Below are 11,746 nucleotides of genomic sequence, written 5' to 3' on the forward strand. Positions count from 1 at the left end.
CTCTCACCTATCTTATAATCTACAATGACTAATACATACTACAAGCAACTTAACACTGCTGTAGCATCTCCATTTAAACTGTGCCAGTCATTAAATATGGCTATTTTCATTCCAAAATCCTGTTTGCTTTTCTAATCCACACTACCATATCTTATTGGTTTGACAATACTTGCTTCTGAGTCCAAATGTACAGGGTGGAAGTAACCACAGAAAACAAAAAGGTTGCATGTACCTACTTCGTCAACGCTTTCGCACAGAAGCTTTGCCGTGCAGAAGCATTAGGTGTTCATCAATTACCCACTTTTACATTAGAACGTCTCATCACCTATTGATGTACTTTTAGAGTGTGTGTCCTTGGTGTTTTTATTGTTTTCACCATTGATTATATTCATTTAATTTTATATCTAAAATGTATTGTAGAAATTAAAGCAGTCTGCTAATTTGCAAGAGAAATCATGTGAGTACATTGGAGTATGTTTCAGAGCAGCTATTTCTGGGGTGTCAAAGAATCACATATTGTAGCTTAGATAAAGCGAGCGAAAAGGGTAAAAACTGTAAAAAGCTGAACACATCGGAAGATTGAATGTTGACACGAATTATATTTTTCTTGAAAGGTATCAAATTAGGTTATGTACTAGTAGTACAGGAAACTTAGAAAGCAATTTTCACATTGTTGATTCACAGGCACACGACTTCTAAAATATTCTGTCAGATTGTAGTTTAATAAAGATTCAATGCTTTATGTATCCAAAAGTCTTATTTATATTGCTATATTATGCCTTTGGTAAATATTACTATACTTTGGGTATTTCATTATTTTGTTTGCATCATGTGTAAATATCTTGAATTAAATGCGAAACATTAAATCGGCAAGTAATACTTGAGGTCTCACACTAGGTCCTTGATATCTTCATTCTGCATAACAAGTTATATAATCACCTAGAGTGGTTAAGAAAATATTAAATTAATAAAGGTGCACTGTTCATTGTAGTTAACACATGAACTCAGTATACATGAAACATGTTATTTAGAACAAACAACACAAGCTAGTTCTGCTTTTTCGATGTAAGGTGGACAGTATCCAAGAAAGGGGCAGTTTCCCTGAACAAAGTAGAACAACGCTCCATTTGTATCAGCATGTAGTCCAGTTAAGGCTTCTGGTTCTTTGTCCATACAGACATAGTTATACGCTCTTTTGTGTGTGTAGTGTCCTGACATCAGATATCCTTCGTACTCCTAAACAAAAATAAGCTCAGTTTTTTTATTTAATAATTACTCACACTTTTATAATTACTAACCAAAGTACATTTGCTTATTTATCCTAATGCAAATATAGATCTATTTGTTTCTTGTCGGCATCTCATCATTCAATTGGAAGTTATCTATTATGTTTGTAATAAAATTGATAGAACAACATCATTTTTATCATGGTAACATAATGATGAAAGCATTCAAACTTAGAAACATCTTGTGTCAAACTGAGCATCTGAGAAAACTTGCTCCAAAAATATGGTATGATGCTATTCTAACTTGCGTATGAAGCAAGCAATTTAATAATTTTTTTTCTAATGCACATGTACAGCTTATATGTAATATGTAATTGAACACAGGAATCAACCAAATTTATAAAACAAAATAAGTGTTTTGAAATTTTCTTTTCTAATATCAGCTTATATGCAAAAAAGCCTATATAGGATGATATATGGTTCTTCACCTTATTCCAAGATGATGGACAAGTTCGTTTAGCAGGTATCATAATAGTTGTAGATCTGCTAGGAAGGTAGCATCTGGAACAGGGTACATTCTGATCATGCATACGACTAGGAAATATATTTGAGTCGGTCTGGTACTCTGCTCCATATATGTAATTACCCGTGTTGCTAGCTAGATATGAGTTATACTCTGGCTCTGAAGGTAGACATGTATAGACAGATGAGCCTCCTTCCTGATCATAGTATTGCCCTGCTGCTAGTCCTGTAGGATACATTAAGAAATCATGCAATTTAAGTAAATGAAATATTAATCAGCACTTGAAATCATTGGTAAGCATAAGAAACAATATATTCTAATGATTCTGCAAAATTATGATAAAATAGATGAATGACAAGTCATCTTATCTGCTTGATAAAGTTAGCTGCCAGGAACTAGCGGGTAGTAGATATATTTTGTAACCAACCTGTGTAGAGAAGCTGTGAAGTGTTACCACACGATTTTCTGCCCCATCTAATATACGAACTTCCTCCTCCAGAAGCTGGTTGTACATCAGCTACAAATTGTTTAATTTCAGTGTTACAGGGGTTCCAATTTTTGCAAAAGTTTTCATAGCTTACAATTTTTCATTATTGCAGATCTAAGTCTCATAAATTCCTGGGTAGCACCTAAATCTTTTGTCCAAAATAAGACGTAAAGAATATTTTAGTCTTCCATAATAGATCACCTATTAAATCTACAATGAGCAAACTTCATGTTGCTTTCAAAATAATAATTTTAATAAATTCAAGTTCTTCTTGATACCAACTCATCAATTCCTCACAGCGTACTACAGAAGAAAAACTCAACTAACCAGCCGAAGAGGGTTCCCTCCTTTCATCATCTTCTTGCATTTGTTGTTCAATTTCTTTCAGCTTTTCGTTGTTACTTTGGAGGAGACTGAGCAACCCATGAGCAATTGTTTGATTAAATTCTTGTAGGAGTTCTTCTACAAATAATATTGATGTTTATTATCTCAAAAATAATATGGTTTTTCTTTTCATTGAAATCCAGTGTTTTTTTTAAATGGTGTCCAACTTGTTTATTATTGCAAACATACCATTATCAGAGTGCCTGGCAGATGGTCGAGCTACAACTGACTTGGTCTGGTTTACAAACTTTTCAACTCTCGTTCTCAGTCCAGTCAGGTCTGACTCTTCACAATCTCTACCATCTCTACCGTCCCTACCATCTCTTCCTGGAGGTCCTCTTAAGTCTGAAAATTGTCCTGTTGATAAAATATGTTACAAAAGGTTTTGTTTCTTTTTGGTTGCTGAAGTTTTTTAAGAAATTTAAATAATCTAAGTATGCTTTCAGTAAAAACAAATAAAGACTTGAGTAAAAGTTTTAAAAACTTCCAGGAGTGTCTAGGGAGCCTTTAAGCAATACAGAACATACCAGCACTGTGATAAGAATAAGATATATTTAAAGTTTCCAAAGACTTTTTCTGCCTGTCTAAAATATTTTCATTATACACGTACATACAACAACGTTCTTAGGCATCAACATTTATACCTTTAATAACCATTACATATCTAGCTCTGATTACACCTGTCATGACATCATCAAGTCTTAATCGATAGCAAGTCTTTGTTTATTTGATAGGTTTACTTCTCACTACTGTTAAGTTTATTTGTATGGAGAAGTTTTGCTCTCCTGACCAACGCTGATTTTAGTAGTGAAGTTAATAGTTTTGTTTAAGCTTTACAGTTAAACATGGTTACAGTTATTTTATTGATTTACAGTTAAACAAATTTATCTAGCTCACAGGCCCCAAGTAGTGTCAGTTTATGATATATCAAGGTCATTTAATAATTCCTTTAATGCGCATCTCTATGCTTCTTATCAATCAATTGAGAGTTGTCTAGGTATGTTAGTAGCGCATTGAGAACACAACTCCCTTTTCATCATGGTACCATGAAAATAACAGTATTTAAGTTGAAAAAAAATATATAGTTAGCGTAGAGCTGAGGAACTGAACAAATCAACTGTAAAAGTATTGTTGTGGGCTGTTCAACATCTTGTAGGAAGATAAAAAACTAATAACTATGTTATTAAGTCTAACACCCTTGACATAAAAACTGAATACCAAATATTTATTAAAATGCTGCTATGGTGATTGTTACATTTTGGCTAATTTACCTGGTGATAATTGACTTAGTACACCATCACTGACACCCTCGTCTTCTGCTGATCTTTTTTGTAAGGCATGTTCCATATCAGTTGGAGACATCATTGACACCTACATATAAAGTTTTCTAATATCACAATCCTATGAACCTCTGCATTTGAAACAGCTTCTTATCCAATAAGTGAACAGCTCAAATTCATTTATCTTTTGACAAATTTTTTATCATTTAATGCGAGATAATTTACTGATTTTTCTCTATAAAACCAAGATTTTTGCTAAAGAAGAATCTCCGCTAGGCACAAGTGTATGTTCTAAGTTCACTGTCTATATTATGCACAACATACTTTGAACATACACCATAATCATATTGTATGTTATATAGAGTTGCAAGTATTTAGTCATTTATATGTACCTGCACTTTGATATATTCAAACATGTGTGACAAAACTACTTTTAAAATTAAAACAAAGTCTCATGTGACCATTCACAATGTTACAAAAAAATTAAAAATTGTTAGGCTCTGCTGCCCATTCTTAATTGTATCAGTTCAGAATACATTATTGTAATATTGCCTATTACTTAGGTCAATTTTAGTAATTTAATGTACATATTTGATAACTTCTCACCTGTATTCCATTTTTTTCTAGCTGATCTAGTCTACTGGTTAAATTATCAACATCCTTCTTTAACAACTGGTAACTTATTTGAGAGTAGACAGAGACAACCAAAGCAGATATTGCTATAACAGCAGTCAATAGCTGGATAACATCATTACGCTTCTGTTGCTTGGCTACGAAGCCTTTTTCCATGATGTAATCTAAAATTAGTTTACAAAGGTTTACAGATACAAAACTTATAGACCAAAGATCTCAAAATATGATTTTTACTCAGATCAGTGCATTTAATGCTCACCATCTCATATGGGAAACTTTAATCATAATATAACTAGAAATTCCACTGTCATACAGCCCACGACCAAAGAGATGGCCAGAGATATTGGCAAAAAATAAAGGGTACTAATGGTTGAGAAATGCAATATTAGCAATCAAATGGCTCTGCAGTGCAATAGGATAACTTCAATGGTAGCTGTAATGTACTGGGTGTGGGTGTTATTATATACAACAATAAGCAATAATGATTGGAAAAGATGTTTATATTTTCCCCCTGCAACAGGAGAAATGCAATATTGGCCAATATTAGAAGTAAAATGCACTGATATTCTTAGAATAATCAATTTTGTTAATATATTAATAATAGAAAACCAATACACAATTTTGTTTACATTTCAAAACGTCATAGGTAGCAATATCAAGAAGTTGTGGTATTTATATAGGTTTTTAGAAAATTTATTTAAAAAGTGTTTGGTCATGACAAACAACAACAATGAAAGGAAAATATTACGTTTATATCTCTCTCTTGCAATAGGAGAAATGCAATGTTGGCCAATATTATAAGTAAAATGCACTGATATTATTAAAATAACCAATATTGTTAATATAGTAATACAGCAATAATAGAAAACCTATGAGCGTTAATGCGTCTCGAAGATTTCTGCAAACTGCAGCAAAATAAAAGCTGTTATAAAAGTGTTATAAAGCTGTAGGCCTAATTTACTGTAATGTATGTAATTCAACAACGATAAAGAAATATGTTTATTATAACTCTGAAATGCAAAATTAGAAGTAAAATGGCAAGCTACTGTGTACTATACACAGTTTGAAAATTGGTTGCGTTGAATGGTTTTGATAAAGCGATCTTTAACAGAAAGCGGGTAGGAGCATTCGCTCGTATAAAAATGTAGCAAAATAAAAAATGTTCTCGTCATGAAGGGGCGTTGTAGTTTGGCCCTAGCTTGTACGTAAGTTGTAAAGAATTTCGGCTAACGTTTTAAATAATGAAACCTTCGGTGATTGGACAAAAAACATAGGCTGATAAACGGTGTACCACAATTTCGTACCTGTAAATCGGTCTACGCCTCGAACGGTCTACGTTTATTACAAAAACCTTCGAATAAATTCGATTACAAGTAAACAGTACCATAGACTGGGAAAATGAACACGGTTTTCTAGTGAATTACGCACTACTAAATAGTTCTACAATCGGTCGCACGGCTTTATTGGCGTTTCAATTTTTGGTCTTAACTTTTATTAAACCGAGCTTTTCAAGCTTTTTGTGGCGATTTTCGTTCAAATAAATCTGTCTATTTGTGTATAATCCGATCAGATGGATAAGTTTAAAGATAATACCGACAATTTACAAAGACTTGGTAACATATTTAAATAGGTTTAAATGTGTTTTGTATCGTTATTATACTTTTACGACTTTACATTCCGATGCTTAAATTTCTTGATGAAATTTCTAGCCAAGGGTTCGTCTCATTGTTGATGAATAATTTTCGTAAGTTGTGTGCACATGCATTTATCATAAAAACTCGCACACATCGCTCCGCTTGTTTGCTCGTGGGATGATAACATAATAATATTAGTAATAAAACACACCGGACAAGCGAGTTCTTTTATGAGAATTTATTACCAAAATTTCCCTCTGATGCTTTTAACCAAAACTGTTTTTCTTGCATGTAAATTTTATAATTGTAGAAGGATTTGTGAGTTATTAGTCACGTGGTGCCCGCCGATAGCTCGGAAGGGTTCGTGAGCATGCGCCACCGGACGAGAGAAAACGGCCATGTTGTCATTGGGAATCCAAGCTCCGTTCGCGTAGCTTGTGACTCTGTGCTATCGTATTTGAGAAAGGATTGTTAAGAGTCTTTCTGAGTCTTGGTGACTCGTGAGTAACCCTACTGGTGTAGTCTGGCACTACGGTGTTTTCTGGTAAAACGTGCAGGTGGAGTAAGGGTGACATAAGGGGAGGTTTTGGAGTGTCACGGCTGGCAGTCTGGTACTGCGTTATTTTTACTCAGTAACTTACAAGCTATTTCGGCTTATATGTTTGTATTTACTTTGCCTTGTTGTTAGGTGGTGCCACTCAGCTGGGCTGAGGTGAGCACGAGCGGGCCATGAGCGAGCCCGGGAGCAGCCAAAAGGCTGAGCCATCTACCGATGGCGGAGGTGGTCAGCCACCCGAGGGCGCCGCGGGCGCTGTAACAGTGCCGCTGGTTTTAGATGCCGCTTTTTTAGCGAATCTGATGAACCAGGCACGAGGGCCTATTTTAGAAAGGCTGAGCCGGCAGATGCAGCCATTTGCCGGTGATGATGCGGTTGAGGTAACCGCATGGCTCTCACAGTACGAGCGACTGTGTGAGTTGGAGCACATTGCTCCGTGCACGCTGATTGCGTACATGCTCGATGGCACTGCTGCCAGAGTGCATGGACACATGAGGGTGGGCGACGCATCCCAGTGGGATGTCGTGAAGGCAGTTTTGACTGCCGAGTACGCCATGCCTCGACAGGAGGCATGGCGTCGCTTTGTCAGCTGTCGACTCGAATCCGGGGAGACAGTTGACGTGTACCTGGACCGCTTGGAGCGGCTCGGCGGTAGACTGGGGGTGACGCTGGAGGACCTGGTTTTTAGGACCTAGTTCTATGAAGGGCTGCCCGAGTCAGTCTACGAGTGGGCAGTTACGCACGATCAGGCGTATACTGCTGACTTTGGTTCAGTGCTGAACCGAGTGAGGGGAAAGTAGGTTTCCCGGAGAGCTGTTGAGGGTCGCCCCTCAACAATTAGCTCAGCGGCCAGTTCTGGTAACCGGCCGGCGACTGCTTCTGGCAAGCAGTTGGGGGCTGCTTCTAGCAAGCAGCCGGGAAGCAAAGACAGTTGCTTTCGATGTGGGGGTCCACACCGGGTGAAGGACTGCCCACGTATTAAGCGGCCTTCGTCTGGTACGGGGGCGAAAAAGACCTCTTCTGGCAAGAGGGTCGGGTGTTTCCGGTGCGGCAGCACGGAGCACTTTGTACGGGATTGTCCTGTACGGCCACCGCCTGGGGCGGCGACAGGGCTCACGGAGGATGAGCCGGGTTTTGATCAGGAGGATGCAACTCGGGGCGCCGCATCCTCTCATATGGACACCGTGTAAGCCAGGCTTACGAGGGGTCCCATAACATCAGAGGGACCCGAGGTGGCGTTGGCGTGACAGGGGGAGGCTGGAGGTCACATGTAAGCAGTAAGAGTGTACTGCGGGACAGTCCTTGGCTGTCCGGGGCGACTGGCGAGCCTACGACGAGCAGTCGTATGCCGGTCGTTCGAGCAATTCTGAATGGTTGCGGTTTTCAGTGTCTGGTTGACACTGGAAGCGAGAGGACTCTGGTAAGTCCGCAGGTGTTGACAGGCTCAACCCGACTTAGGCCGAGCCACCCGCTGTTGACAGCGGATGGTAAGGCGTCTCATGTGAAGGGTCAGTGTCGGGTGGTCGTCGGTGTACAGGGACACTGTTTCGGTGTTACGGCACTCGTTATGGACAAGCTGTGCAATCTTGGGGTTGACTGCTTGCTGGGTGGCGACGTCATTGACCACATGGGAGGTGTCACTGTCCGTAGAGGAAGTGATGCGAAGTATTCGGTCAGGTGGGGGAAACCCTATCAGAATGGATGCTGTGGAGTACCTGCTGGGCAGGATACTGGGGCTGGCTGCGCATGCGGGGTGGCAAGGGTGGCACCGTTGTCGGGGTTGGGTGGTGATCTGGTGTCACTGCGCGTCGACGACCCCGATTTTGTTGCCACTTTTGCCCAAGGCCGATGGACCGTTAGCTGGCGGTGGTCCGGGGAATCTCCGAAAGGATTGCAGACCCGGGTCGCGGAGTACAAGTGTACTCGGGCACCTAACCTGCATGAGCAGCACTGTGCTGAAATTGAGAGCTGGATCTCAAAAGGTTGGTTGAAAAGGTGGAGTCGGCCCATTGAGGGTATTATCCCCCTTTTGGCTGTGTTCCAACCAACGAAGGACAAAGTGCGACCGGTCATGGACTACCGTGAGCTGAACGCGTTTGTCGAGAGTCACACGGGAGGTGACGCGGTCGCTGTGTGCGGCGAGAAAATCCGGAAGTGGAGACAGTTGCGTGGCAGACTTGGGGTAGTTGACCTCAAGTCCGCGTACCTACAAATCCATGTTTCGGAGGACCTGTGGAAATACCAGGTCGTGAAGTATAAGGGGGTCCCTTATGCGCTGACACGTTTAGGCTTCGGGCTTTCGTGTGCGCCTAGGATCATGACCAAAATCCTAGGCAAGGTTCTTTCGCTCGACGAGCGGGTCCGACGAGGGACTGACCACTATATCGACGATATAGTGGTGCAGGAGTCTGTGCTTGGCGTGGAGGAGCTGAGGAAGCACCTTGCTAAGTATAGACTGGCGACGAAAGAGCCGGAGGGCCTTGATGGCGGTCGGTTGTTGGGCATTTCTCTAAAGGGAAATGCTCGTGGACATTTGCAGATGTCGAGGGGAACTGCACTCTCCGAAATTCATCTTGAGCCAGCTGGGCTGACTAAGAGAGAGCTTTTCTCGTTTTGTGGCCGACTTGTCGGTCATTACCCAGTGGCTGGGTGGTTGCGGCCCTATTGCAGCTTCTTGAAGCGACTGGGATGCAACGGAGCCTGGGATGCCCCTGTTGAAAAGGAGGTCCGCTCGCTAGCTAGTGAGCTTTACACAAGGGTATGTCAGGAGGACCCTGTTAGGGGTCCGTGGCACGTAAGACCGGACGGTTCGGTCGTTGTGTGGACAGATGCTAGCTCTCTGGGCCTCGGTGTGGCAATCGAGGTTGATGGCAGCATTGTTGAGGATGCGTCGTGGCTGAGGAAGGAGTCAGACCATTCACACATCAATGTTGCCGAATTGGAAGCTGTGGGACGAGGTGTTAACCTGGCTATTGCGTGGGGGTTCAAGACCTTCACCTTGGCGGTTGACTCTCTCACAGTTGTCAATTGGATGTCAAATACAATTGACGGGCGCAATCGTGTTCGCACGAAAGGTGCTGCAGAGATGCTGGTGAAGCGTCGGCTGGGGGTGATCCGTGATATGATCACCGAGTACGGCTTATCGGTCACTATGCGTTTTGTACCTACTGTGGAGAACAAGGCGGATAGGATGACGAGGGTGCCCAAGAAGTGGCTCGGGCATTGTGGGATGAGTGGAGGCGAGGCCGAGAGCATGGCTGCTGCCATCTTCACCGGCGAGACCCTCGGGGATGCTGTGTGGGCGGCTCATTTGCCTCACCATCTGGGTGTCGAGAGAACACTGTACCTTGCTCAGCAAGTACGCAGTGACTTGACACGGGAGCAGGTCAAATGCGAGCTGGCTGGCTGTGAGGCCTGTCAGCGCGTTGACCCGGCTCCGAGAGGTGAGAACCTCGTGGAAACAAGCAGCTTGGCTGTCGAGGGGAACTGGTGCCGGGTGGCCATAGACGTGACTCACTATGGCGGCCAGGTGTTCCTGTCCATGGTTGATTGCGGGCCGTCACGTTTCGCTATCTGGCGCCGCTTGCCAAGTGAGACGGCAGCGCACATCGTGGCTCAGTTACGTACGATCATAATTGAGCGAGGGCCGTGTGACGAATTGTTAATGGACAATTCCATGGCGTTTAGGTCAGCAACTGTTGCACAGTTCGCTGACGAGTGGGGGATTTCTCTGAGATTTCGTGCCGCTTACGCCCCGAGTGGCAACGGAATCGTTGAGAGGAATCACCGGACAATCAAGAGGATTGCCGAGAGGGGAAGAATTAGCTCCGAGGAGGCGACGTTCTGGTATAATGTCACGCCTCGCAAGGGTACAGATGGGGGTTCGGTACCCTCGAATAATCTGTACCGATACTCATGGCGAGTGCCTTTTGACGTCAATCTATGTGGGTTAGATGAGGTCAGTCAGGGCAAGTTTGCTGTCGGCGATGAGGTGTGGGTGAAACCCTCGACTCCGTCGTGCATTAGGCAGTGGGCACCGGGAGTGATTACCGGAGTTGTTTCAAAGCACAACGTGTGCGTGGATGGCATGCCGAAGCATGTGAGGGATGTCCGCAAATGGCGGTTTGGCACTGACCGTAGTAGGGAAAACGGCATCCGTGAACTGGCCGAAGATGGCCGGCCTAATCTAGATAGATTACGCTGTTCTGCTGCTCCCCCACCGCCTCAGCTGCATCCCTGTGAGGTGGCTGAGGTCTCGGAGGGGGATGTGGAGGACGGTCCTCAGACTGCTGAGGATGAAGTTCAAAACATGGATGGTGAGCTTCAGACTGCTGGGGTTCCGTCCGGGGATTTAGATCCTGATGAACCTGAGCTTCAACTGTTAATGCTCAGGCGGTCACAGCGAGAGCGACGGCGTCCCCAGTATTTGGATGACTATGAGGGATAGCTGGTAGCTTCTTAAAAGCTGGGGGAAATGTGAGTTATTAGTCACGTGGTGCCCGCCGATAGCTCGGAAGGGTTCGTGGGCATGCGCCACCGGACGAGAGAAAACGGCCATGTTTGTCATTGGGAATCCAAGCTCCGTTTGCGTAGCTTGTGACTCTGTGCTATCGTATTTGAGAAAGGATTGTTAAGAGTCTTTCTGAGTCTTGGTGACTCGTGAGTAACCCTACTGGTGTAGTCTGGCACTACGGTGTTTTCTGGTAAAACGTGCAGGTGGAGTAAGGGTGACATAAGGGGAGGTTTTGGAGTGTCACGGCTGGCAGTCTGGTACTGCGTTATTTTTACTCAGTAACTTACAGGATTTAACTAAAGAAGTTTAATTTTCAAATTAAACTGAATGGTTAAATATATTAATGATAACGATGAATTAAAATGCTACCATACAACTGTATGCTAAGGGAGCCTTTTTTGTTTTCATTTTTTTGGCATTAAGAATCTTATTGGATGTTTCTCCATTTGTATCAGCACAAAAAATGTTTTGACCATTTGTGGTAAAACCAAATTCATACCTAAAAATATT

The 11,746-nt window shown here is 42.5% G+C and overlaps 2 protein-coding genes across 2 annotated transcripts; one reads left to right on the forward strand and one right to left on the reverse strand.

The window, feature by feature from the left end:
* Nucleotides 1-880: 880 nt before the first annotated feature.
* On the reverse strand, nucleotides 881-4,624 carry LOC137392099 (uncharacterized). The gene is made up of 7 exons (XM_068078724.1): nucleotides 4,507-4,624; nucleotides 3,892-3,991; nucleotides 2,810-2,977; nucleotides 2,564-2,698; nucleotides 2,177-2,266; nucleotides 1,715-1,974; nucleotides 881-1,236 (listed from the first exon to the last, which is right to left on the reverse strand). The coding sequence occupies exons 2-7, from the start codon at nucleotides 3,983-3,985 to the stop codon at nucleotides 1,024-1,026; spliced, it is 960 nt and encodes a 319-aa protein (XP_067934825.1). The 5' UTR covers nucleotides 3,986-3,991; nucleotides 4,507-4,624; the 3' UTR covers nucleotides 881-1,023.
* Nucleotides 4,625-8,068: 3,444 nt separating this feature from the next.
* LOC137390458 (uncharacterized) lies at nucleotides 8,069-11,170 on the forward strand. Its single transcript, XM_068076787.1, has one exon. The coding sequence runs from the start codon at nucleotides 8,069-8,071 to the stop codon at nucleotides 11,168-11,170; it is 3,102 nt and encodes a 1,033-aa protein (XP_067932888.1).
* The last annotated feature ends 576 nt before the right edge of the window (nucleotides 11,171-11,746 follow it).

The sequence above is a fragment of the Watersipora subatra genome, chromosome 3, assembly GCF_963576615.1.
Source record: "Watersipora subatra chromosome 3, tzWatSuba1.1, whole genome shotgun sequence".
In the NCBI taxonomy this organism is placed as follows: domain Eukaryota; kingdom Metazoa; phylum Bryozoa; class Gymnolaemata; order Cheilostomatida; family Watersiporidae; genus Watersipora; species Watersipora subatra.

Bases quoted from the DNA above. Each gene is read 5' to 3' on its own strand.
- LOC137390458 (XM_068076787.1), top strand. From the start codon at position 8,069: ATGCCGGTCGTTCGAGCAATTCTGAATGGTTGCGGTTTTCAGTGTCTG.
- LOC137392099 (XM_068078724.1), bottom strand. From the start codon at position 3,985: ATGATGTCTCCAACTGATATGGAACATGCCTTACAAAAAAGATCAGCA. The intron at 2,267-2,563 runs GTTAGTTGAGTT...AACAATTTGTAG, and splicing joins GAGGGAACCCTCTTCGGCTG to CTGATGTACAACCAGCTTCT. The intron at 1,975-2,176 runs GTTGGTTACAAA...TGTATCCTACAG, and splicing joins TTCACAGCTTCTCTACACAG to GACTAGCAGCAGGGCAATAC.